This window comes from Coregonus clupeaformis, unplaced genomic scaffold (genome assembly GCF_020615455.1).
Source record: "Coregonus clupeaformis isolate EN_2021a unplaced genomic scaffold, ASM2061545v1 scaf0095, whole genome shotgun sequence".
In the NCBI taxonomy this organism is placed as follows: Eukaryota; Metazoa; Chordata; class Actinopteri; order Salmoniformes; family Salmonidae; genus Coregonus; species Coregonus clupeaformis.
Window position 1 is genome coordinate 472501 of NW_025533550.1, and position 27500 is coordinate 500000.

Below are 27500 nucleotides of genomic sequence, written 5' to 3' on the forward strand. Positions count from 1 at the left end.
CTCCCTACAGGTACTGCATTCACACTCCTCCACGATGCTTGTCAGCCTCCTCTCCCCCTCCCCACTCCAGGACAGGCGCGTCACCTCCTCCGCCTCCTTCCCCCCCCCTCCTCCCGAACACTCCTCTTCCCCTCATCAGCACCCCCGGCTGGCCCTTCCCTCCCTCTCCCTCCCCCTCTCCCTCTCTCTCCTCCTCCTCTCCCTACTTCTCCTGCCCGTCTGCGAGTCGGCGCGGTCACCTGGGAGGGGCGGAGCTGGCCAGGGCGGGGGAGCACCAGGAGGAGCACCCGGGACGGGAGGAGCAGGAGGCCAGAAAGGAGGCCTCATCCCCCCTCACTACCCCCCTTACTACCCCCCAGTATCCCCTGCCCGGCCCCCTGCGCCCCCCTTACCTCCCAAAGTGGCCTCGTCTCTCAGCATCGCCGTCATCCTGGTGGGCAACTCTAGCGAGGTGTCGTCTACCTACGTGGAGAAAGAGGAGTTCCTCCATGTGCCCCACCCTACCAAAGTCCAACTGGAGACCATGAACTACACGGACCCCAAGAGTATCATCAACCGTATCTGCACCCTGATGACTAACACCTGGCTGCAGGGGGTGGTGTTCGGGGACGACACGGACCAGGAGGCCATCGCCCAGATCCTGGACTTCATCTCTGCCCAGACACACATCCCCATCCTGGGCATCCGAGGAGGCTCCTCCATGGTCATGGCTGCCAAGGTATGGAACACTACCTTATAATCGTATACCTTTTATATACATCTCTTTACATTGTAGTACACACAGACTCAGACACCTATCTATTGAATAGTGCGATACCATTCATACTATAGTTACAGTTAGCTGGTTGGATACACATGTATACAGTAGAATGACACCACTACTAGTACTATGCAGTACAGTCGGTAGAAATAACTCTGTGAAGCTCACTAAATTCTCAGGGTCCTGACACTAGTTGTTATGGTTCTCTATACATTGGGCACATGCAGACATTCTCCATCCAAGCACTGGTGTTGAGCCCTGGTCGTTAGTCACACCAACCACTCGACTGAAAAGCTAGCTCCTGGTCCAGGGGCGATAGTTGACTTTTGTACATCTCAAACAAGGTTACTCATCACCTAGTTGACTTTTGTAAATCTCAAACAAGGTTACTCATCACCTAGTTGACTTTTGTATATCTCGAACAAGGTTACTCATCACCTAGCAACAGGCATACTGTACTATATCTATGCATGTTCCTGTATGAGGGATGACCAACCTCATGAAGCGCATTATGGCACAGCTGGGCAAGACCACAGAAATAGAAGGTACTGCAATCTTTTTTTATTGAATGGCAGCTATACAGACGCAGAAAAACAAGACAAGTAGGAGGCCAGTATGTTGCAAAAACTTTAGAGGTGATTTAAAACTGATCAACACAAACACATGTAAGTAGGAGCAGATCAGCCTACACATTACAATACATCAGGACGCATAACTGCAACGTCTCAACTCAATAAGTCTTCCTCAGATTGCGTTGTTAAGCTATACAGCCAATCAAGGCAGTGTTACTTTCAATATTCAATTGACAAGAGGTACAGTAGATCCATTAAAATGACGCAGAGCAGGGAAACATGACCGTTTTAACCTGTCTATTCTGAGCGGCACTACGTCCGACTGTGAACACTACAGCTTCTTATTCCGGCCCGTCTCTCAATGATTGATTCAGCTGTTAATTGGCTTCCTACAGTACATTAAACTGACTACATAGGTAATGGGGTGCTGTTTGGGAAGCAGGCCATGTCTCTGACAGCGAGGCTACTCAACCCCGAAAAGACTAGCAGCTTGAGACAATGAGACGTTTGCCAAGTCAAATAAGAGCTTTGTCAGATTCAACTTAAAGGAAAACTGGTATTTGTTTGATATTAGTGTTAGGCCTACTGCTGCTAGGTAGCTCTCTCTCCCTCCCCTCTGTCTGTCCTTGATTGCAGGAGTGAAGTCTGGTGTGCGGGAGTCAGGGTTCCAGCTGCAGCTCATTCACCATAATCACCTCAGCCTTTAAGACCCGGTCAAACTTGCCACTCATCGTCAGATCATAGTCAAGACTACCATATTATTGGAACCTGACTCCTGCCTCCGCTTCACTCCTGCCACCACCATCCTGCTTACCACTACCGGACCTTCCTTTTGGACTCACCACGGACACTAGGACGTTACAGTACCACTCCTGCTCTGAACCTGGATCTGTTACCCTCCCTGTTAACCTGGACTTGCTCTTCCCCTATTATTGGAAACCTGGACAAATTGAACTTTTGTAAATAAACCTGTTAAACCTTCTCTGGCTCGGTGTAGTTGTCTGCATTTGGGTTCATATCTAGTTAAATCGTGACAGTATGATCTGACCAACATGAACCCAGCAGACAGTAGCTCGGATACCACCCCAGAGTGCACTCAGATTCGGACTGCCATAGCCAATCAGGGCATTTTACTTGGCCAACATGATACCTTGTTTAAGACTATTTCTGAGAACAGTCAGGTGCTGCTTAATCAGGTTCAATTACTCACCAATCAAGTGTCTGCCCTTACTACTCAAGTTAATAATGCACCCCTCGTGCATGGCATACAAACTGCTCCTTCTCCTGCTCCGCCTGTTTTTCTTGCCCCTCCAGCCCAGATCAGAGAGCCTTTTGTTCCTGCTCCAGAGCGCTATGACGGGAACATGGGAACCTGTGGTGATTTTTGACTCAGTGCTCGTTGGTGTTTGAACAACAGCCCCTCACCTACGCCTCCGAAAGAGCCCGTATTGCCTACCTTATCAACTCTACTAGCGGTTCCGCTCGTTCCTGGGGATCCGCGGTCTGGGAGAGCCAGTCGGACATTTGCAACGCTTACGTTGCCTTCACCACTGAGATGAGGAAGGTTTTCGACCACCCCGTACGGGGCAAGGAGGCTGCTAAACGTTTGTTGTCTCTTCGGCAGGGGTCTCGCAGTGTGGCGGAGATGGTAGTGGAGTTTCGAACTTTAGCGGCAGTGAGTGGTTGGAATGACGAGGCATTACAAGGAGTGTTCATTAATGCTTTGGCTGAGACCTTGAAGGATGAATTGGTGTCATATGATGAATCGCCTACGCTGGATAATCTTATTTCACTCACCATCAGGTTGCATAATCGGATTCGGGAGCGCCGCCGGGAGAGGAGTGGTAGTTCCAAGCAACCTGTCTGTCGTCAACCAACTCCTCCCCGCCTCTTCCCTAAGGAGAGGGCCGAGTCTTCCCGAGTCGATACTAGGAGCACTGAATCCGAAGCCATGGAGGTGGGTCGTGCACGGTTGTCCTCAGAGGAGCGGGCACGTCGTATTCAGGCTCGGGTCTGCCTGTATTGTGGAGAAGCTGGTCATTTCGTTCCTTCCTGCCCAGTTCGTCCGGGAAAAGGACCGGCTCATCATTAATGGGAGAGGTTTTGGTGAGCCGAGCAGCGGATTCTTCCTCTTCTCCCCGCATTCTGCTCCAGGCATCCCTCCAGTGGCAGTCCCAGGTTTTCCCTGTTAGTGCGCTGGTTGACTCTGGTGCCGATGAAAGCTTTTTGGATCGAGAGTTGGCTCAACAAGTGGATTTAGAGACTGTACCTATGGACCATCCGCTGCAGGCTAAGGGTCTAAATGGACAATTGTTGACCCGTATTACTCATCAGACTGTGCCTGTTTGTCTCAGAGTGTCGGGTAATCATCAGGAGAACATTCAGTTTCACATCATTGACTGCCCTCAGACTCCCCTGGTCCTTGGTATCCCCTGGCTCATAAGACACAATCCACACATTGATTGGGTGACAGGTAGAATTGTTTCATGGAGCACATTTTGTCATGTGAATTGTTTGTGTTCTGCTCAGACCCCTGCCAGCACTGTGCCTCAACCTCCACTGGAGTCCATGGATCTCTCTGCTGTCCCTGACGTGTATCATGACCTGGCATCCGTTTTCTGCAAACACAGAGCTACTTCTCTTCCTCCTCACCGGCCTTACGACTGCGCCATTGACCTCCAGCCAGGAGCCCCTCTCCCCAGCAGTCGCCTGTACAATCTCTCCCGCCCGGAGACGGAGGCTATGGAGAACTACATTCGGGACTCCTTGGCGGCAGGTATTATTCGTCCTTCCTCGTCACCTGTAGGAGCAGGATTCTTTTTTGTTGGAAAGAAGGATAAGATCCTCAGACCCTGTATTGATTTCCGTGGACTTAACAACATCACCATTAAGAACAAATATTCTCTGCCTTTAATTAATTCTGCTTTTCCCCTCCTACATGGTGCAACTATCTTTACCAAACTGGATCTACGAAATGCGTATCACCTGGTGCGCATTCGTAAAGGTGATGAATGGAAGACTGCCTTCAACACACCCTTGGGACATTTTAAGTATCTGGTCATGCCTTTTGGGTTGTCTAATGCCCCTGCTGTTTTTCAGGCACTAGTGAACGATGTCCTTCGGGACATGTTGAATCGTTTTGTTTTTGTCTATCTGGATGATATCCTGATTTTCTCTGAGTCCTCCCAGGAACATGAACTGCATGTGCGCCAGGTGTTGCAAAGGTTGTTGGAGAACAAGCTATTTGTGAAGATGGAGAAATGTGAGTTTCATGTGTCTGAGACCTCTTTTTTGGGTTACATAATAGCTCAGGGGGAGTTGCGGATGGACCCAGCTAAGATCTCTGCTGTCACGGACTGGCCAGCCCCCTCCACCCGCAAACAACTTCAACTATTCCTGGGGTTTGCGAACTTCTACAGGAGGTTCATCAAGGACTACAGCCGCATTGCGGCGCCACTCACCGCTCTCACCTCCATCTCACGACCGTTCGCTTGGAATGAAGGGGCCGAATCAGCGTTCGAAGAACTGAAACATCGCTTCGCCTCGGCTCCCATTCTGATGCAGCCGGACCCCGACCACCAGTTTGTCGTAGAGGTGGATGCATCCGACACTGGGGTAGGTGCGGTGTTGTCACAACGTTCTCCTGAAGATAATAAACTGCATCCCTGTGCTTTTCTTTCAAGGAAACTTTCTCAGGCAGAGAGGAATTATGATGTTGGCAATCGTGAACTGCTCGCCGTTAAGCTGGCTCTCGAGGAGTGGCGGCATTGGTTGGAGGGGGTGGAACAACCCTTCATCGTTTGGACGGATCATAAGAATCTGGCATACATCCAGTCAGCGAAGCAGCTCAACCCCCGTCAAGCCAGGTGGGCACTATTTTTTGGGAGATTCAATTTTTCTCTGTCTTACCGTCCTGGGTCACGCAACGTCAAGCCTGACGCCCTGTCTCGTGTTCATTCGGCTGTTGATACTGGTAGTAACCCTGAACCCATCTTGCCTCCTACCTGCAGTATTGCGGCCATCACATGTGACATCGAGGGGATTGTTAGACAGGCTCAACATCATCAATCTGACCCTGGGAGGGGTCCTCCTAACCGGTTGTTTGTCCCTGAGGCTGTTCGCTCCCAGGTACTTCAGTGGGCTCACTCGTCTCCCCTTACCTGTCACCCTGGAGTTACGCGGACCCTTGACTTTGTGCGACGGAAGTTCTGGTGGCCCAGGATGGAGGCGGACACTCGAGCCTTCATTGCTGCTTGTACGGTATGTGCACGAAGTAAAAACTCCACCCAGGCCAGCGCTGGTCATCTACGACCTCTGCCAATACCCAGCCGGCCCTGGTCGCACATTGCCATGGATTTTGTCACTGGACTTCCCCCCTCGTCCGGAAAGACTGTCATTTTTACTGTGATTGATCGTTTTTCTAAGTTCGCTCATTTTTTGGCTCTACCTAAACTGCCCACGGCCAGAGAGACGGCTGATATTTTGGTTGAACATGTGTTCCGCTCTCATGGTTTACCCTCTGATATTGTCTCTGACAGGGGTCCCCAGTTTGTCTCCCAGGTATGGAAGGCGTTCTGTAAAGTTTTGGGCATCACATCCAGCCTGTCCTCGGGATATCATCCCCAGACCAACGGGCAAGCCGAGAGAGCGAACCAGGAGATGGAGACCGCTCTCCGCTGTGTCACAGGGTCTAACCCTGGGTCATGGAGCTCCATGCTCCCCTGGGTGGAATATGCTCATAACACCTTGACTAACGCTTCCTCTGGTTTGTCTCCCTTTCTGTGTGCTCTGGGTTATCAACCTCCCCTGTTCCCTTCTCAAGAGAGGGAACTGGCGGTACCCTCGGTGCAGTCCCACATGCGCCGCTGCTTCAAGGTCTGGAGGAAGGCCAGGGTAGCTCTGTCCCGAGCTTCGTCATACATGCAGAGGCAAGCCAACCGTCACCGGTCCCAGGCTCCCGGTTACTCTCCTGGTCAAGAGGTATGGCTTAAGTCACGTGATCTTCCATTGAAAGTGGAGTCTAAGAAGATGGCGCCGCGTTTTATAGGACCGTTCAGGATACTGTCTATTGTTAACCCCTGCGCAGTTAAGCTACAGCTTCCTGCCTCCCTACGGGTTCATTCCACTTTTCATGTTTCACAGATTAAGCCTGTGTCTGTTAGCCCTCTGTGCCCGCCCTCTCGTCCCCCTCCTCCGCCCAGGATCGTGGGTGGGGGTCCTGTCTACACTGTCCGGCGACTTCTGGATGTTCGCCGCCGGGGTCGTGGTTTCCAGTACCTGGTGGATTGGGAGGGTTATGGTCCTGAGGAACGTTCCTGGGTGCCCAGGAGCTTCATTGTGGATCCTGCTCTTGTCCATGAATTTCATAGGTTACATCCCGATAAACCCTGTCGGCCGCCAGGTGGCGTCCGTAGAGGGGGGGGTACTGTTAGGCCTACTGCTGCTAGGTAGCTCTCTCTCCCTCCCCTCTGTCTGTCCTTGATTGCAGGAGTGAAGTCTGGTGTGCGGGAGTCAGGGTTCCAGCTGCAGCTCATTCACCATAATCACCTCAGCCTTTAAGACCCGGTCAAACTTGCCACTCATCGTCAGATCATAGTCAAGACTACCATATTATTGGAACCTGACTCCTGCCTCCGCTTCACTCCTGCCACCACCATCCTGCTTACCACTACCGGACCTTCCTTTTGGACTCACCACGGACACTAGGACGTTACGGTACCACTCCTGCTCTGAACCTGGATCTGTTACCCTCCCTGTTAACCTGGACTTGCTCTTCCCCTATTATTGGAAACCTGGACAAATTGAACTTTTGTAAATAAACCTGTTAAACCTTCTCTGGCTCGGTGTAGTTGTCTGCATTTGGGTTCATATCTAGTTAAATCGTGACAATTAGTCCATTGTTGACATAGTCCCAAAGTTTTTTGCATGTCAGCAGTCAAGTTTCAAAATGCATAAATACAGCTGGTATGATGCATTTTGCATCATATAATGCAAAATACATCATACCGGCTGTAATTACGTATTTTGATGATGTGATGAAATCTAGCATGCCCTGACTTCAGGCCTGTTGTGGCCTACTTTTGGATTGTAACATATCCAGTAATGACAGACCAATGAACCATAGAAATACTGTAGTGAATGTGATGTATCTATGGAGACTTAGAAATGATTGATGAGATTAGGCCACTGAACGTAATGGGAAGTCTTGTAGAAGTCTCTGAGTGTTAGGGGGTGATTTTTCTTTCTTTGAGGATGTTTTGACTTGCTTTTGGAGAGTCTGCATCAGTTCTCTTTTACTTCAAAATGGAGGCACAGAGGCAGTGGCCTTTCTGTCTGGGTTGTGTGAATTAGTTGGACAGCAAAAAGCCTCCTTTTAGTTAAAAGAGATTCAATTAGAGAGTTGGAGGCCGTTTTGAAGATATCGCTTTCTTCTATGTACCCTTTTAGCACTGTGACCCAAAATCAGAGGGAGACTACAATACACCTGTGTCTCTGTGCACCTGAACTCAGTTTAATGGATACAATGAAAACAACTCAAATCAAACAGGATTGATTTCAAACAACCACTGACTGTGAGATGGTCTTTTAAAAGGCCTGAGGCTGTTAGTAAAGTTCGACCCGCGATTTGCAAACAGACATTAATCTGAGAAACAAGCCTCAGAGGAAAGTGAGAGAGTGAGAGAGAGTGAGAGAGAGTGAGTGAGAGTGAGTGAGAGAGAGAGAAAGATTCACTGAAAATGGCTCTCTGAAAAAGAGAGGAAGGCAAGACCCCACAGCAATAGGCGACCACAAAGAACCACAGAAAATTAAACTGGATTGGCTATATGAAAGAGAGGAGGGAGGGGGGGTGAAAGACAGAGCCCGAGAGGAATAGAGAGTCAGAAAGAGGGAGAGAGAGAGAGAGAGAGAAAGTGTAGCACACAGAGAGATTGGGTTATGAAATGATACAGAATATGTGTGTGGGTGTGAGGGAGGAAGAGGATTCTACTCAACATATAATTACCCTATTTAAAAAGTGACGGAGAGATAGAGGGCACCAACACTGAGACTGACAGGGACTGACAGGGGGGATGAGACACATGCCCAGGACAACAATACAAGTCAGGAGGGTAAAAACACATGTTAAAGGCCTGAGAGAGAGAGAGAGAGAGAGAGAGAGAGAGAGAGAGAGAGAGAGAGAGAGAGAGAGAGAGAGAGAGAGAGAGAGAGAGAGAGAGAGAGAGAGAGAGAGAGAGAGAGAGAGAGAGAGAGAGAGAGAGAGAGAGAGAGAGAGAGAGAGAGAGAGAGAGAGAGAGAGAGAGAGAGAGAGAGAGAGAGAGAGAGAGAGAGAGAGAGAGAGAGAGAAGACATATAGGAATGTTTTCTCCCTGTCTTTTCTAAATAATTACTACTCACTTGCTTCCTTCTCACCTTTCCCTTTTTCCTTCCCTCTCTCTGATACTCTCTCTCTCTCTCTCTCTCTCTTTTACACACACACACACACACACACACACACACACACACACACACACACACAGTGAACACGGAACTGAAGGCTGAATGCGGCTGATACGGTTGGCATGGAAACCCCATGCTTATACATTTATATATATATATATATATAAAAACAGCTACAGAGGGAGGTAGGCATGTTTATTTTCTGAGCCTCTGAAGAAAAGGAAGGGATAGAATAGAAGGATGAAGCCGAAATGCTCTGGCCATGGGGGTAGATAGTGTGAGATTGTATAAAGGTTAAACAGAGGGAGGGGTGGATGGAACGAGGGAGGAATGGACTGGAGAGATGGAGGGAGGGATGGAGAGAGGGAGAAATGGACTTGAGAGATGGAGGGAGGGATGGAGAGGGAGGGATGGAGAGAGAGAGGGAGGGATGGAGAGAGAGAGAGAGAGAGAGAGACGGAGGGATGGAGAGAGAGAGGGAGGGATGGAGAGAGAGAGGGAGGGATGGAGAGAGAGAGAGAGAGGGATGGAGAGAGAGAGAGAGACGGAGGGATAGAGAGAGAGAGAGAGGGATGGAGAGAGAGAGAGAGACGGAGGGATGGAGAGAGAGAGATGGAGGGCTAATGGAGAAGAGATGACAGATGAGAAGTTATTGTGATGGATGTTTTGGAAATAAGGGATTTGGTGCACATTAGTGCATCGGATATGTAAATATGAACAGGAGGAGGATGGAGAGGGAAAGAAAGATGGAGGGAGCGCAGAGAGAGAATTATCAGATGGAGAGAGAGATGTGTGTGGGTGAGATGGAACATGAAGCCTATAAAGTCGTGGGGGAGTTGTATGAACTGTGTGTGTGTGTGTGTGTGTGTGTCTGTGTGTGTGCGCGTGCGTGTGCGTGTGTGCCTGCATGCTGTGTGTGAGTGCAAGCGCAACATGAAAAAATCCCGAGCATCAATAACTCAGTTCCCTTCAGGTTGTTGGGTCAGTCATCTATCAAGGCCCCACCATAACCAGTAATCTATTCTTACCCTCCCTTCTAAACCTCCCCTAACCTTTCACTCTGGGTCCCAATAGGTCGTATGAGGCCTAAACATTACCAGTAATCTATTCTAACACCATTACCAGTAATCTATTCAAACACTATTACCAATAATCTATTCTAACCCTCCCTTCTAAACCTCTCCTAACCTTTCGCTCTGGGTCCCGGTATAGGACAAACAGCTAGATTTCTAGATACAAAGTCTACGTCCCAAATGACACCCTATTCTCATGTAGTGCACTTTCGACCAGGGTACATAGGGCTCTGGTCAAAAGTAGTGCACTATATAGGGAATAAGCTGCCATTTGGGATGCCACCAAACAGTTAGATTTCCAGATACAGTATCCAGCCACTGAACAATTGATTTCCAGCAAAAATGTCAACCCGATCCCGCGTCATGCATGTCCTTTTCAACGCCAGAAGCACTGTGAACGGAAGCCATTGTTTTTGCCTCACCAGCTTCAATACCTCGCAGAGAAAATAAGAGGATGTGATTGGTCCGTTATGTGCTTAGAATACCTTACCCGTACCCTGCGCTGTATTTGTCCCTCTTTTCCTAGTGAATGGCCTATTAGGATGGATCAGTGAGCAGTGACAGATGCAGGTAGCCCGATTATACACAAAACAATGCACACACCCACAAGTCGGTCCTATTTCTGCCATTCATGTACACTGCTGCCAACACACACCATGCACACACACTCATACAAATACACACACACAGTCGGTGCTGTTCTGTCATTCATTTACTCTGCTATGTGTTTGTATTGGACACAATACTGGACCTTATTCTCATTATCAGACTCCACTGGCTAATGAGCTTTCTATTGTGTGGAGTTAAGCAGTGTGTGTATGTCGGTGTGTTGGTGTGTCAGTGTGTATCTGTGTGTGTGTGTTGAATGACCTTGCATTGTGTTTGGGGGATTAGACCGCAGTTAGCTTTCTGTGCAAACAAGATGCCCAGAGGAGTCTGCTCCCTGATATCATTTCTCACTTCTGGTACCAACTTTATACAACATTTATTCTAGCTCCAGTGTATTACAGATTTTTAAACACTCAGATTAAAGAAATATAAATCTATTCTGAAGCATCTAGATTCACCTTATACAGGGTTTACCAAGACTTTATGAATGCCCTATCAAGCCTTTACAAGTTGTAGTTTGTTTAAAGTGGTACCTTAACCTTTCTTTCAAAACCACAAGACTGTAAACACCCTATAGACAGCCTAGTAGCCTATAGGGTTTATACGGCCTATAGTTCCCTGAACGTCCTGTCAACCAAATGAATTACTGATTGATTACTGATATTACGACCTACAATTGACCAGTGAGGGCTTTAGACATCCTCTAAGGGTGCTGGGGTTAGCGAGCCTACAGTAGACCCAATTGTCTTCCAGTTCATTGGATCCTCCACCACCACCAGTTGGCACCACTCGGTCATGGCTATAAAGAATAGAGATTATGTCAAATTGACATCAAAAGTTGCATTTTAGCTAACCCTAAACATTTTCCTAAATGTAACCTATCTCTCCTAACCTGCTACGCTAATTCTCCTAACCTGCTACGAAAAGTAAATTCTGGTAATTTCTGACATAACCTGTTGTCCCTTCTAGCCAAAACCCACACACTCTTACCAACCGGTTGCTAAGGAGCTTGGGAGCTAGCTAATCTGTTGCCGGGGCGCCGCAGCCCCTGACTGCGACTGGCCACCGATCCTCTTCCATTGTTCTGTTCAATTGTTCTGTTCCATTATTCTCTGTTCCAATCCGTGGTTTTTAGGACCGTGTTTCCCATTATGCTGTTCTGTTCTACATGATGGGATGAGGTACTGTCTCTTCATAATGCCCTGTGTTGCAATTAGGAGCAATCCCAAAAGATGGAGAGAATTAAGTAAAGCTGCCTGCACTAACTGTATGTGAAGCTGCCTGCGCTAACTGTATGTGAAGCTGCCTGCACTAACTGTATGTGAAGCGGCCGCCACCCTCCTATTTTTAGTTGTTTTTTCTCACTCAGCAACGACAACTCGCTCACTCTCTTTCTGAGTCACTATGTTATTCGTCAATTAATTTCTTCGTTTCTGTCTCTCTTAGTGTCCCTCTCTCACCTTTCCCAGTGTCACAATTGTCCTGATTTAAAATAGTAACTCAACATTTGATTGACGTAGACAGAGTTATTGAGAGAAAAAGGAAGAGGTGACAAAGAAGCCCTAAACGAGTGTCCTATTTGATTAGTCCGTTTCTCTCAACATGAACACAACCTGAAGAATATAAAAGCAACACACTCTTTTCATTCTCCCTCATCCCTCCAAATGAATCATCTTTCACCATGCATCCTCTTGCTGTCATCTTCTGTCCTGTATAGTTCTCTCGTCCTCCTGCATTGGTTCCATCTCTACACTCCATTACAGATGTAGGATCTTAATTTGATCACTCTTTTGTTGCTTAGAATACAAGGCCAGAGTCCCATCCCTCACTCGTCTGTTGTTCACAAATCTGTCCTTCTCTTCAACTCTGTCAGTATTCACATTCCCCTATTTCCTTATGCTTTCACTACTGTTCTTTACCTTTTTCTATTTAACCCCATTCCTATTCTCCTCTCCTCTCTCTTGCACCTTTCCTTTTTTCTTTTCAATGTTTAATCATGTCTTTGATGGGGTCAGTGATATTGTGTGTGGACTTTCAACAGTTGACTAAAGGTTTTAGAGTGTCTGCCTGGAATGGTGCATTCTGATACATTCCCTCAATGTAATAACGACTATCTGGCCTTTCTCTGTTGAGTGAATTCCAGGCATGGGAATTACCAAGTGATAAAATTAAACGAGAAAAGATGACAGATGATTAAAATCTAACAACATTATCTGTCTGCTTCTCGTGACAGCAGATAGGTTTTCTCTGACAACGGCCAGCTGTTTTGATTCACAACTTAATTCAAAGCATATAGTGTTTGGGATGAAATGCAAATCAGCTATGTCGCCTTTGATACATTTGGATGACAAGTGAGAATGTTTGTCATATTCGTATTGAGTCACAGCTGTTATTCATTTAATTTGATTGTACGATTTGTTAATCATAGCTGCCGATTAAGCCCATTAATACAGTGTTCAATACAGTGTTAATGAGTATACACTCCATAGTGTTAGTCCACAGTGTACAAGACCAGCGTTAGCTAGTGCTTGTTGCCTGTACAGGCGCCAAAACAACAGTATTTTCCATCTTCTTTTTAAATGGTGAGCCAACATGTTTTCAGCACATTTATTTCCCTGACTGATCAAAACAATTTTTTTCATGGCTCTCTCTTCACTCACTGCAGCAGAGATATAGTGAGCAATATGTTTGGAACATCAAATCGCAATAAAATCACAGTATCGAATCGCAATATACAGTGGGGAGAATAAGTATTTGATACACTGCCGATTCTACAGGTTTTCCTACTTACAAAGCATGTAGAGGTCTGTAATTTGTATCATAGGTAGACTTCATCTGTGAGAGACGGAATCTAAAACAAAAATCCAGAAAATCACATTGTATGATTTTTAAGTAATTAATTTGCATTTTATTGCATGACATACAGTGGGGAAAAAAGGATTTAGTCAGCCACCAATTGTGCAAGTTCTCCCACTTAAAAAGATGAGAGAGGCCTGTAATTTTCATCATAGGTACACGTCAACTATGACAGACAAAATGAGGGAAAAAAATCCAGAAAATCACTTTGTAGGATTTTTAATGAATTTATTTGCAAATTATGGTGGAAAATAAGTATTTGGTCAATAACAAAAGTTTCTCAATACTTTGTTATATACCCTTTGTTGGCAATGACACAGGTCAAATGTTTTCTGTAAGTTTTCACAAGGTTTTCACACACTGTTGCTGGTATTTTGGCCCATTCCTCCATGCAGATCTCCTCTAGAGCAGTGATGTTTTGGGGCTGTCGCTGGGCAACACGGACTTTCAACTCCCTCCAAAGATTTTCTATGGGGTTGAGATCTGGAGACTGGCTAGGCCACTCCAGGACCTTGAAATGCTTCTTACGAAGCCACTCTTTCGTTGCCCGGGCGGTGTGTTTGGGATCATTGTCATGCTGAAAGGCCCAGCCACGTTTCATCTTCAATGCCCTTGCTGATGGAAGGAGGTTTTCACTCAAAATCTCACGATACATGGCCCCATTCATTCTTTCCTTAACACGGATCAGTCGTCCTGGTCCCTTTGCAGAAAAACAGCCCCAAAGCATGATGTTTCCACCCCCATGCTTCACAGTAGGTATGGTGTTCTTTGGATGCAACTCAGCATTCTTTGTCCTCCAAACACGACGAGTTGAGTTTTTACCAAAAAGTTATATTTTGGTTTCATCTGACCATATGACATTCTCCCAATCCTCTTCTGGATCATCCAAATGCACTCTAGCAAACTTCAGACGGGCCTGGACATGTACTGGCTTAAGCAGGGGGACACGTCTGGCACTGCAGGATTTGAGTCCCTGGCGGCGTAGTGTGTTACTGATGGTAGGCTTTGTTACTTTGGTCCCAGCTCTCTGCAGGTCATTCACTAGGTCCCCCCGTGTGGTTCTGGGATTTTTGCTCACCGTTCTTGTGATCATTTTGACCCCACGGTGTGAGATCTTGCGTGGAGCCCCAGATCGAGGGAGATTATCAGTGGTTTTGTATGTCTTCCATTTCCTAATAATTGCTCCCACAGTTGATTTCTTCAAACCAAGCTGCTTACCTATTGCAGATTCAGTCTTCCCAGCCTGGTGCAGGTCTACAATGTTGTTTCTGGTGTCCTTTGACAGCTCTTTGGTCTTGGCCATAGTGGAGTTTGGAGTGTGACTGTTTGAGGTTGTGGACAGGTGTATTTTATACTGATAACTAGTTCAAACAGGTGCCATTAATACAGGTAACGAGTGGAGGACAGAGGAGCCTCTTAAAGAAGAAGTTACAGGTCTGTGAGAGCCAGAAATCTTGCTTATTTGTAGGTGACCAAATACGTATTTTCCACCATAATTTGCAAATAAATTCATAAAAAATCCTACAATGTGATTCTCTGGAAAAAAAAATCTCAATTTGTCTGTCATAGTTGACGTGTACCTATGATGAAAATTACAGGCCTCTCTCATATTTTTAAGTTGGAGAACTTGCACAATTGGTGGCTGACTAAATACTTTTTTCCCCCACTGTAAGTATTTGATACATCAGAAAAGCAGACCTTAATATTTGGTACAGAAACCTTTGTTTGCAATTACAGAGATCATACGTTTCCTGTAGGTCTTGACCAGGTTTGCACACACTGCAGCAGGGATTTTGTCCCACTCCTTCATACAGACCTTCTCCAGATCCTTCAGGTTTCGGGGCTGTCGCTGGGCAATACAGACTTTCAGCTCCCTACAAAGATTTTCTATTGGGTTCTGGTCTGGAGACTGGCTAGGCCACTCCAGGACCTTGAGATGCTTCTTACGGAGCCACTCCTTAGTTGCCCTGGCTGTGTGTTTCGGGTCGTTGTCATGCTGGAAGACCCAGCCACAACCCATCTTCAATGCTCTTACTGAGGGAAGGAGGTTGTTGGCCAAGATCTCGCGATACATGGCCCCATCCATCCTCCCCTCAATACGGTGCAGTCGTCCTGTCCCCTTTGCAGAAAAGCATCCCCAAAGAATTATGTTTCCACCTCCATGCTTCACGGTTGGGATGGTGTTCTTGGGGTTGTACTCATCCTTCTTCTTCCTCCAAACACAGCGAGTGGAGTTTAGACCAAAAAGCTCCATTTTTGTCTCATCAGACCACATGACCTTCTCCCATTCCTCCTCTGGATCATCCAGATGGTCATTGGCAAACTTCAGACGGGCCTGGACATGCGCTGGCTTGAGCAGGGGGGACCTTGCGTGCGCTGCAGGATTTTAATCCATGACGGCGTAGTGTGTTACTAATGGTTTTCTTTGAGTCTGTGGTCCCAGCTCTCTTCAGGTCATTGACCAGGTCCTGACATGTAGTTCTGGGCTGATCCCTCACCTTCCTCATGATCATTGATGCCCCACGAGGTGAGATCTTGCATGGAGCCCCAGACCGAGGGTGATTGACCGTCATCTTGAACTTCTTCCATTTTCTAATAATTGCGCCAACAGTTGTTGCCTTCTCACCAAGCTGCTTGCCTATTGTCCTGTAGCCCATACCAGCCTTGTGCAGGTCTACAATTTTATCCCTGATGTCCTTACACAGCTCTCTGGTCTTGGCCATTGTGGAGAGGTTGGAGTCTGTTTGATTGAGTGTGCGGACAGGTGTCTTTTATACAGGTAACGAGTTCAAACAGGTGCAGTTAATACAGGTAATGAGTGGAGAACAGGAGGGCTTCTTAAAGAAAAACTAACAGGTCTGTGAGAGCCGGAATTCTTACTGGTTGGTAGGTGATCAAATACTTATGTCATGCAATAAAATGCAAATTAATTACTTAAAAATCATACAATGTGATTTTCTGGATTTTTTTCCCTCAATTTGTCTGTCATAGTTGACGTGTACCTATGATGAAAATTACAGGACTCTCTCATCTTTTTAAGTGGGAGAACTTGCACAATTGGTGGCTGACTAAATACTTTTTTCCCCCACTGTAAGTATTTGATACATCAGAAAAGCAGACCTTAATATTTGGTACAGAAACCTTTGTTTGCAATTACAGAGATCATACGTTTCCTGTAGGTCTTGACCAGGTTTGCACACACTGCAGCAGGGATTTTGTCCCACTCCTTCATACAGACCTTCTCCAGATCCTTCAGGTTTCGGGGCTGTCGCTGGGCAATACAGACTTTCAGCTCCCTACAAAGATTTTCTATTGGGTTCTGGTCTGGAGACTGGCTAGGCCACTCCAGGACCTTGAGATGCTTCTTACGGAGCCACTCCTTAGTTGCCCTGGCTGTGTGTTTCGGGTCGTTGTCATGCTGGAAGACCCAGCCACAACCCATCTTCAATGCTCTTACTGAGGGAAGGAGGTTGTTGGCCAAGATCTCGCGATACATGGCCCCATCCATCCTCCCCTCAATACGGTGCAGTCGTCCTGTCCCCTTTGCAGAAAAGCATCCCCAAAGAATTATGTTTCCACCTCCATGCTTCACGGTTGGGATGGTGTTCTTGGGGTTGTACTCATCCTTCTTCTTCCTCCAAACACAGCGAGTGGAGTTTAGACCAAAAAGCTAAATTTTTGTCTCATCAGACCACATGACCTTCTCCCATTCCTCCTCTGGATCATCCAGATGGTCATTGGCAAACTTCAGACGGGCCTGGACATGCGCTGGCTTGAGCAGGGGGACCTTGCGTGCGCTGCAGGATTTTAATCCATGACGGCGTAGTGTGTTACTAATGGTTTTCTTTGAGACTGTGGTCCCAGCTCTCTTCAGGTCATTGACCAGGTCCTGCCATGTAGTTCTGGGCTGATCCCTCACCTTCCTCATGATCATTGATGCCCCACGAGGTGAGATCTTGCATGGAGCCCCAGACCGAGGGTGATTGACCGTCATCTTGAACTTCTTCCATTTTCTAATAATTGCGCCAACAGTTGTTGCCTTCTCACCAAGCTGCTTGCCTATTGTCCTGTAGCCCATACCATTCTTGTGCAGGTCTACAATTTTATCCCTGATGTCCTTACACAGCTCTCTGGTCTTGGCCATTGTGGAGAGGTTGGAGTCTGTTTGATTGAGTGTGTGGACAGGTGTCTTTTATACAGGTAACGAGTTCAAACAGGTGCAGTTAATACAGGTAATGAGTGGAGAACAGGAGGGCTTCTTAAAGAAAAACTAACAGGTCTGTGAGAGCCGGAATTCTTACTGGTTGGTAGGTGATCAAATACTTATGTCATGCAATAAAATGCAAATTAATTACTTAAAAATCATACAATGTGATTTTCTGGATTTTTTTCCCTCAATTTGTCTGTCATAGTTGACGTGTACCTATGATGAAAATTACAGGACTCTCTCATCTTTTTAAGTGGGAGAACTTGCACAATTGGTGGCTGACTAAATACTTTTTTCCCCCACTGTCAGTATTTGATACATCAGAAAAGCAGACCTTAATATTTGGTACAGAAACCTTTGTTTGCAATTACAGAGATCATACGTTTCCTGTAGGTCTTGACCAGGTTTGCACACACTGCAGCAGGGATTTTGTCCCACTCCTTCATACAGACCTTCTCCAGATCCTTCAGGTTTCGGGGGCTGTCGCTGGGCAATACAGACTTTCAGCTCCCTACAAAGATTTTCTATTGGGTTCTGGTCTGGAGACTGGCTAGGCCACTCCAGGACCTTGAGATGCTTCTTACGGAGCCACTCCTTAGTTGCCCTGGCTGTGTGTTTCGGTCGTTGTCATGCTGGAAGACCCAGCCACAACCCATCTTCAATGCTCTTACTGAGGGAAGGAGGTTGTTGGCCAAGATCTCGCGATACATGGCCCCATCCATCCTCCCCTCAATACGGTGCAGTCGTCCTGTCCCCTTTGCAGAAAAGCATCCCCAAAGAATTATGTTTCCACCTCCATGCTTCACGGTTGGGATGGTGTTCTTGGGGTTGTACTCATCCTTCTTCTTCCTCCAAACACAGCGAGTGGAGTTTAGACCAAAAAGCTCAATTTTTGTCTCATCAGACCACATGACCTTCTCCCATTCCTCCTCTGGATCATCCAGATGGTCATTGGCAAACTTCAGACGGGCCTGGACATGCGCTGGCTTGAGCAGGGGGACCTTGCGTGCGCTGCAGGATTTTAATCCATGACGGCGTAGTGTGTTACTAATGGTTTTCTTTGAGACTGTGGTCCCAGCTCTCTTCATGTCATTGACCAGGTCCTGCCATGTAGTTCTGGGCTGATCCCTCACCTTCCTCATGATCATTGATGCCCCACGAGGTGAGATCTTGCATGGAGCCACAGACCGAGGGTGATTGACCGTCATCTTGAACTTCTTCCATTTTCTAATAATTGCGCCAACAGTTGTTGCCTTCTCACCAAGCTGCTTGCCTATTGTCCTGTAGCCCATCCCAGCCTTGTGCAGGTCTACAATTTTATCCCTGATGTCCTTACACAGCTCTCTGGTCTTGGCCATTGTGGAGAGGTTGGAGTCTGTTTGATTGAGTGTGTGGACAGGTGTCTTTTATACAGGTAACGAGTTCAAACAGGTGCAGTTAATACAGGTAATGAGTGGAGAACAGGAGGGCTTCTTAAAGAAAAACTAACAGGTCTGTGAGAGCCGGAATTCTTACTGGTTGGTAGGTGATCAAATACTTATGTCATGCAATAAAATGCAAATTAATTACTTAAAAATCATACAATGTGATTTTCTCGATTTTTTTCCCTCAATTTGTCTGTCATAGTTGACGTGTACCTATGATGAAAATTACAGGACTCTCTCATCTTTTTAAGTGGGAGAACTTGCACAATTGGTGGCTGACTAAATACTTTTTTCCCCCACTGTAAGTATTTGATACATCAGAAAAGCAGACCTTAATATTTGGTACAGAAACCTTTGTTTGCAATTACAGAGATCATATGTTTCCTGTAGGTCTTGACCAGGATTGCACACACTGCAGCAGGGATTTTGTCCCACTCCTTCATACAGACCTTCTCCAGATCCTTCAGGTTTCGGGGCTGTCGCTGGGCAATACAGACTTTCAGCTCCCTACAAAGATTTTCTATTGGGTTCTGGTCTGGAGACTGGCTAGGCCACTCCAGGACCTTGAGATGCTTCTTACGGAGCCACTCCTTAGTTGCCCTGGCTGTGTGTTTCGGGTCGTTGTCATGCTGGAAGACCCAGCCACAACCCATCTTCAATGCTCTTACTGAGGGAAGGAGGTTGTTGGCCAAGATCTCGCGATACATGGCCCCATCCATCCTCCCCCTCAATACGGTGCAGTCGTCCTGTCCCCTTTGCAGAAAAGCATCCCCAAAGAATTATGTTTCCACCTCCATGCTTCACGGTTGGGATGGTGTTCTTGGGGTTGTACTCATCCTTCTTCTTCCTCCAAACACAGCGAGTGGAGTTTAGACCAAAAAGCTCAATTTTTGTCTCATCAGACCACATGACCTTCTCCCATTCCTCCTCTGGATCATCCAGATGGTCATTGGCAAACTTCAGACGGGCCTGGACATGCGCTGGCTTGAGCAGGGGGACCTTGCGTGCGCTGCAGGATTTTAATCCATGACGGCGTAGTGTGTTACTAATGGTTTTCTTTGAGACTGTGGTCCCAGCTCTCTTCATGTCATTGACCAGGTCCTGCCATGTAGTTCTGGGCTGATCCCTCACCTTCCTCATGATCATTGATGCCCCACGAGGTGAGATCTTGCATGGAGCCCCAGACCGAGGGTGATTGACCGTCATCTTGAACTTCTTCCATTTTCTAATAATTGCGCCAACAGTTGTTGCCTTCTCACCAAGCTGCTTGCCTATTGTCCTGTAGCCCATCCCAGCCTTGTGCAGGTCTACAATTTTATCCCTGATGTCCTTACACAGCTCTCTGGTCTTGGCCATTGTGGAGAGGTTGGAGTCTGTTTGATTGAGTGTGTGGACAGGTGTCTTTTATACAGGTAACGAGTTCAAACAGGTGCAGTTAATACAGGTAATGAGTGGAGAACAGGAGGGCTTCTTAAAGAAAAACTAACAGGTCTGTGAGAGCCGGAATTCTTACTGGTTGGTAGGTGATCAAATACTTATGTCATGCAATAAAATGCAAATTAATTACTTAAAAATCATACAATGTGATTTTCTGGATTTTTTTCCCTCAATTTGTCTGTCATAGTTGACGTGTACCTATGATGAAAATTACAGGACTCTCTCATCTTTTTAAGTGGGAGAACTTGCACAATTGGTGGCTGACTAAATACTTTTTTTCCCCCACTGTAAGTATTTGATACATCAGAAAAGCAGACCTTAATATTTGGTACAGAAACCTTTGTTTGCAATTACAGAGATCATACGTTTCCTGTAGGTCTTGACCAGGATTGCACACACTGCAGCAGGGATTTTGGCCCACTCCTTCATACAGACCTTCTCCAGATCCTTCAGGTTTCGGGGCTGTCGCTGGGCAATACAGACTTTCAGCTCCCTACAAAGATTTTCTATTGGGTTCTGGTCTGGAGACTGGCTAGGCCACTCCAGGACCTTGAGATGCTTCTTACGGAGCCACTCCTGTAACGATCCCGGCAGTCTGAGTCGGGTCCTGTCTGTGGACTAGTTGTTATGTTCGTGATCTCCAGTTTCCCGAGGGTTCTGGAACGCTCCGGGGAGCTCTCTTGATTTCCGCACCTGCATCCCATCAGCAATCTGCACACCTGGTCCTGATCATCACCCTTCTTAGGCTCTGGCCTAACATCCATTCCCTGCCGGATCGTTAGCCATGAACAGTAGGTTTACCAGAGTATCAGTCTTAGAGCCTAGCGTTAGTTTTGTTGTTTTTGCACCTTGTTGGTTTGTTGCTTACTTACCCCCGTTTTGTTCCATCTGCAGTCACCCGTCCGGAACCTTCATCCAACCTCTGCCTGGTGGTCGGCGGCTGCCGACCCAGGATGGGATCAACCACTGCACCCCCAACAACTAATCAACGCCGCCCGCTCTGTTCCCTGGATTATTCAGCATCACTCTTGAACTTGTAAATAAACACTCACCTTCGTTTCAACTTACCTTGTCCTGGTCTGCTTCTGGGTTCTGGCTTAGCAACTCGTGACAGAACGATCCGGCCAGTAATGAACCCAGCGGACCTGGACTCTGTTCGCCATGCCATTACCCAGCAGGAGAAGATGTTGGGCCATCATAGCACGGTACTACAGGAGATCGCGTTGTCAGTTCGGAACCTTTCTACCGGTCTGACGGAGGTCCAGAACCAACGCAAGTGTCCGGTGGAAGATCCACTACCGGTTTCACCCATCTCGCCTGCCGCTTCTGAAGCTGTGTCCTTCCGTGAGCCCAAGGTTCCGACACCGGATAAATATGAGGGGGAGCTGGGAAGATGCCGTTCCTTCCTTATGCAGTGTGGATTAGTGTTCGATCTACAGCCCTACTCTTATGCCACAGACAAGGCTAGGATAGCCTTTGTGATTGAGTTGCTGCGTGGTCGAGCGCTGGAGTGGGCTTCAGCCGTTTGGGAACGACAGGATCCCTGCATGGCTTCATACCAGGGGTTCACGGCCGAGATGAGGAAGCTCTTCGACCATTCCGTCCGAGGGAGGGACGCAGCTAGGCGCCTGTTTTCGCTTCGCCAAGGAACTCGCAGCGTGGCCGACTTCGTGATCGAGTTCAAGACGTTGGCTGTGGAGAGTGGGTGGAATGAGGAGGCTCTGCAAGCGGCCTTTTACCAGGGTCTGTCGGAGCAGCTCAAGGATGAGTTGATCTCCTATCCGGAGTCTAGTGACCTGGACAGCTTGGTAGCCTTGTCTATTCGGGTGGATAATCGAGTCCGAGAGCGAAGGAGGGAGAAGCAATGGGCTCCGTCCAACCGATCAGCTTCTCAGGTTCCAGTCGGGTCGTCAAACTGCGCGGCTCGCTAAAGTTGGGAGGACTTTTAGCGAGCCAGTTTCGACCTCTCAAGACCTCTGTCAGACCCCGTTTCCCGGCTACCCTTATGAACAGGAATCAGAGCTTAGCGATTAACGCTTTTATCGATTCAGGTGCCGATGGAAGCTTTCTAGATGCCGAGTTGGTGGAACAGCTGGGGCTTTCCAAGGAGCAATTGCCGGAAGCCATTGAAGCTACCACTCTGGACGGCAGTAGTCTGGCACGTATCACGATGAGGACTGAACCGGTTAAGATGCGGTTGTCGGGGAATCATTCTGAGATGATTTCATTCTTCATTCTGCCGTCTTCCCAGGTTCCTCTGGTCCTTGGATACCCCTGGCTGAAGGAACACAATCCCACGTTCGATTGGGTGACGGGCAAGGTAACGAGTTGGAGCCTTGATTGTCATGCTAACTGTCTCAAGACTGCCTGCCCCCATTCGGTTCCCAGTCAGGTGATTGAGGCTAAACCCCCAGATTTGTCCCTGGTTCCCGAGACATATCACGATTTGGGGGAAGTTTTCAGTAAGCAGAAGGCTCTGTCACTCCCTCCCCACCGACCATATGATTGTGCCATCAACCTGTTCCCTGGAGCTGTCTACCCCAAGGGAAGGTTATACAGTATCTCCCGACCTGAACGTGAGGCTTTGGAGACCTACATCAAGGAGTCCCTAGCTGCTGGTCTCGTTCGTCCCTCGTCATCACCCCTGGGGGGCAGGATTCTTCTTTGTGGGTAAGAAGGATGGCTCTCTTCGACCGTGTATTGATTATCGGGGGTTGAATGACATCACGGTCAAGAACAAGTATCCCCTGCCCTTGATGAGTTCTGCCTTCGACTCCTTACAGGGTGCTACGGTGTTCACCAAGCTAGACCTACGCAATGCGTATCACATGGTCCGGATCAGAGAGGGGGACGAGTGGTTGACGGGTTTCAATACACCGATGGGTCACTTCGAGTATCAGGTGATGCCGTTTGGACTGACCAATGCTCCAGCGGTATTCCAGAGTATGGTGAACGACGTCCTGAGAGATATGATCGGTCTCTTTGTGTTTGTTTACCTGGATGACATTCTGATCTTCTCGAAGGAACCTTCCGACCACGTCCAGCATGTCCGGCAGGTTCTGCAGCGATTGTTGGAGAATCGCCTGTTCGTGAAGGCCGAGAAGTGCGAGTTTCACGCCCACACGACATCCTTTCTCGGGTACATCATCTCCAGGGGAGAGATTAGGATGGACCAGGAGAAGGTTAGAGCGGTTCTGGAATGGGCCCAGCCCGGTACGAGATTGCAGCTCCAGAGATTTTTGGGGTTTGCGAATTTCTACCGCAGATTCATCCGGGATTACAGCCGTGTGGCCGCTCCGTTAACTGCCTTGACTTCCAGTATCAGGACCTTCAAGTGGAATCCGGAGGCGGATCGGGCGTTTCTGGATTTGAAGAGGCGATTCACCAACGCACCGATTCTCTCTCAACCGGACACGGCCCGTCAGTTCGTCGTTGAAGTGGACGCGTCTGATGTGGGAGTTGGCGCCATCCTGTCGCAGCGATGCTCCACGGACAGTAAACTCCATCCCTGCGCCTACTACTCTCGTCGCCTTTCGCCTGCGGAGAGGAATTACGATGTGGGTAACCGGGAGCTTCTCGCGGTGAAACTTGCCTTGGAGGAGTGGCGCCACTGGTTGGAGGGGGCGGAGCAACCGTTTATTGTCTGGACTGACCACAAGAATCTTGCTTACGTGCAATCGGCTAAACGTCTCAACTCCCGTCAGGCCAGGTGGGCGTTGTTTTTCGGACGATTCAAGTTTTCCCCTGACGTTCCGACCTGGATCTAAGAACGGCAAGGCGGACGCCTTGTCCCGGATGTTCTCCAAGACGGAGGAGAGTGGGTCCAAGACCGAGACAATTCTCCCCCGGAACTGCGTCGTGGGAGCAGTTATGTGGAAGATTGAGGAGGAGGTGCTGGCGGCCCTTCGGACTCAGCCCGGTCCCGGTAACGGTCCACCCGGTCGGTTGTTTGTGCCTGAGTCGGTTCGTCCTGCTGTCCTCAAATGGTCCCACGCCAGCAAGATGGCTTGTCACCCTGGCGTGGCTCGGACAATGGCGTTTCTTCGCAGACGTTTTTGGTGGCCTGCCATGGCCGAGGATACTCGGGGTTATGTTGCTGCCTGTCCAGTGTGTGCGCAGAATAAGAGTACCAATCGGCCCAGCTCTGGACTACTTCACCCCCTTCCTATTCCCCGGCGACCATGGTCGCATCTGGCCCTGGACTTTGTCACTGGGTTGCCCGCTTCTGAGGGGAACACGGTCGTTCTGACTATCGTGGACAGATTCAGCAAGTTCGCCCACTTTGTGCCTATTGCCAAGCTTCCCTCTGCCTCGGAGACGTCCGAGATCCTGGTTAGGGAGGTTTTCAGGGTCCACGGGTTGCCCAGTGATATCGTTTCCGACCGTGGTCCTCAGTTTACCTCTGCTGTCTGGAAGTCCTTCTGTTTGGCCATTGGAGCTACAGTCAGTCTCACATCTGGTTTTCACCCCCAATCTAATGGTCAGGCGGAGAGAGCCAACCAGAAGATGGAATCCACGCTACGCTGTCTGGCCTCTTCCAACCCCACCTCCTGGGTCTCTCAGTTGCCTTGGGTTGAGTATGCCCACAATACTCTCCCTACATCTGCCACTGGGATGTCTCCCTTCCAGTGCCTGTATGGCTACCAACCTCCCTTGTTCCCTTCTCAGGAGAAGGAGCTCTCAGTGCCTTCTGTTCAGGTCCATATTCGTCGTTGCCACCGGACCTGGCATCGGGCCAGAAAAGCACTCCTTAGAGTTTCGGACCGGTATCAGCTCCAGGCGAATCGTCGCCGGATCCCCGCTCCCACCTACACCATCGGAGATAGGGTCTGGTTGGCCACACGGGATCTTCCTTTACGGACTGAGTCTAGGAAGTTGTTACCGAAGTTCATTGGTCCGTTTGTGGTGGAGAAGGTGATCAATCCGGTGGCAGTTCGACTCAAACTCCCGAGGACGCTCAGAGTCCATCCCACCTTTCATGTCTCCTGCCTCAAGCCTGTTTTCCTCAGTCCTCTGTTGCCTCCTCCGCCTCCTCCTCCTCCTCCTCGGATGATCGGAGGTGGTCCTGCCTACACGGTGCGTCGCATCATGGATTCCAGACGGCGGGGCCGGGGTTTCCAGTATCTCGTGGACTGGGAGGGGTATGGTCCTGAAGAGAGGAGTTGGATTCCGCGGCGACAGGTCCTAGATGCTGACCTCATCAGTGACTTCTACCGCCTCCATCCTGGCGCTCCGGGGAGTCCGCCCGGTGGCGTTCGTCGGAGGGGGGGGTACTGTAACGATCCCGGCAGTCTGAGTCGGGTCCTGTCTGTGGACTAGTTGTTATGTTCGTGATCTCCAGTTTCCAGAGGGTTCTGGAACGCTCCGGGGAGCTCTCTTGATTTCCGCACCTGCATCCCATCAGCAATCTGCACACCTGGTCCTGATCATCACCCTTCTTAGGCTCTGGCCTAACATCCATTCCCTGCCGGATCGTTAGCCATGAACAGTAGGTTTACCAGAGTATCAGTCTTAGAGCCTAGCGTTAGTTTTGTTGTTTTTGCACCTTGTTGGTTTGTTGCTTACTTACCCCGTTTTGTTCCATCTGCAGTCACCCGTCCGGAACCTTCATCCAACCTCTGCCTGGTGGTCGGCGGCTGCCGACCCAGGATGGGATCAACCACTGCACCCCCAACAACTAATCAACGCCGCCCGCTCTGTTCCCTGGATTATTCAGCATCACTCTTGAACTTGTAAATAAACACTCACCTTCGTTTCAACTTACCTTGTCCTGGTCTGCTTCTGGGTTCTGGCTTAGCAACTCGTGACAACTCCTTAGTTGCCCTGGCTGTGTGTTTCGGGTCGTTGTCATGCTGGAAGACCCAGCCACGACCCATCTTCAATGCTCTTACTGAGGGAAGGAGGTTGTTGGCCAAGATCTCGCGATACATGGCCCCATCCATCCTCCCCTCAATACGGTGCAGTCGTCCTGTCCCCTTTGCAGAAAAGCATCCCCAAATAATTATGTTTCCACCTCCATGCTTCACGGTTGGGATGGTGTTCTTGGGGTTGTACTCATCCTTCTTCTTCCTCCAAACACAGCGAGTGGAGTTTAGACCAAAAAGCTCAATTTTTGTCTCATCAGACCACATGACCTTCTCCCATTCCTCCTCTGGATCATCCAGATGGTCATTGGCAAACTTCAGACGGGCCTGGACATGCGCTGGCTTGAGCAGGGGGACCTTGCGTGCGCTGCAGGATTTTAATCCATGACGGCGTAGTGTGTTACTAATGGTTTTCTTTGAGACTGTGGTCCCAGCTCTCTTCAGGTCATTGACCAGGTCCTGCCATGTAGTTCTGGGCTGATCCCTCACCTTCCTCATGATCATTGATGCCCCACGAGGTGAGATCTTGCATGGAGCCCCAGACCGAGGGTGATTGACCGTCATCTTGAACTTCTTCCATTTTCTAATAATTGCGCCAACAGTTGTTGCCTTCTCACCAAGCTGCTTGCCTATTGTCCTGTAGCCCATACCAGCCTTGTGCAGGTCTACAATTTTATCCCTGATGTCCTTACACAGCTCTCTGGTCTTGGCCATTGTGGAGAGGTTGGAGTCTGTTTGATTGAGTGTGCGGACAGGTGTCTTTTATACAGGTAACGAGTTCAAACAGGTGCAGTTAATACAGGTAATGAGTGGAGAACAGGAGGGCTTCTTAAAGAAAAACTAACAGGTCTGTGAGAGCCGGAATTCTTACTGGTTGGTAGGTGATCAAATACTTATGTCATGCAATAAAATGCAAATTAATTACTTAAAAATCATACAATGTGATTTTCTGGATTTTTTTCCCTCAATTTGTCTGTCATAGTTGACGTGTACCTATGATGAAAATTACAGGACTCTCTCATCTTTTTAAGTGGGAGAACTTGCACAATTGGTGGCTGACTAAATACTTTTTTCCCCCACTGTAAGTATTTGATACATCAGAAAAGCAGACCTTAATATTTGGTACAGAAACCTTTGTTTGCAATTACAGAGATCATACGTTTCCTGTAGGTCTTGACCAGGTTTGCACACACTGCAGCAGGGATTTTGTCCCACTCCTTCATACAGACCTTCTCCAGATCCTTCAGGTTTCGGGGGCTGT

The 27500-nt window shown here is 48.3% G+C and overlaps 1 protein-coding gene across 4 annotated transcripts in view; it reads left to right on the forward strand.

Annotated features, from left to right (window-relative positions):
- grin2bb (glutamate receptor, ionotropic, N-methyl D-aspartate 2B, genome duplicate b) overlaps positions 1–27500 on the forward strand; it is a 141314-nt gene that overhangs the window by 27652 nt on the left and 86162 nt on the right. For all 4 annotated transcript variants that reach the window (XM_045213272.1, XM_045213275.1, XM_045213274.1 and 1 more), the window contains one exon: positions 11–718. In XM_045213272.1, coding sequence (XP_045069207.1) covers positions 11–718 — 708 coding nt within the window. The remainder of the gene's footprint in view (positions 1–10; positions 719–27500) is intronic.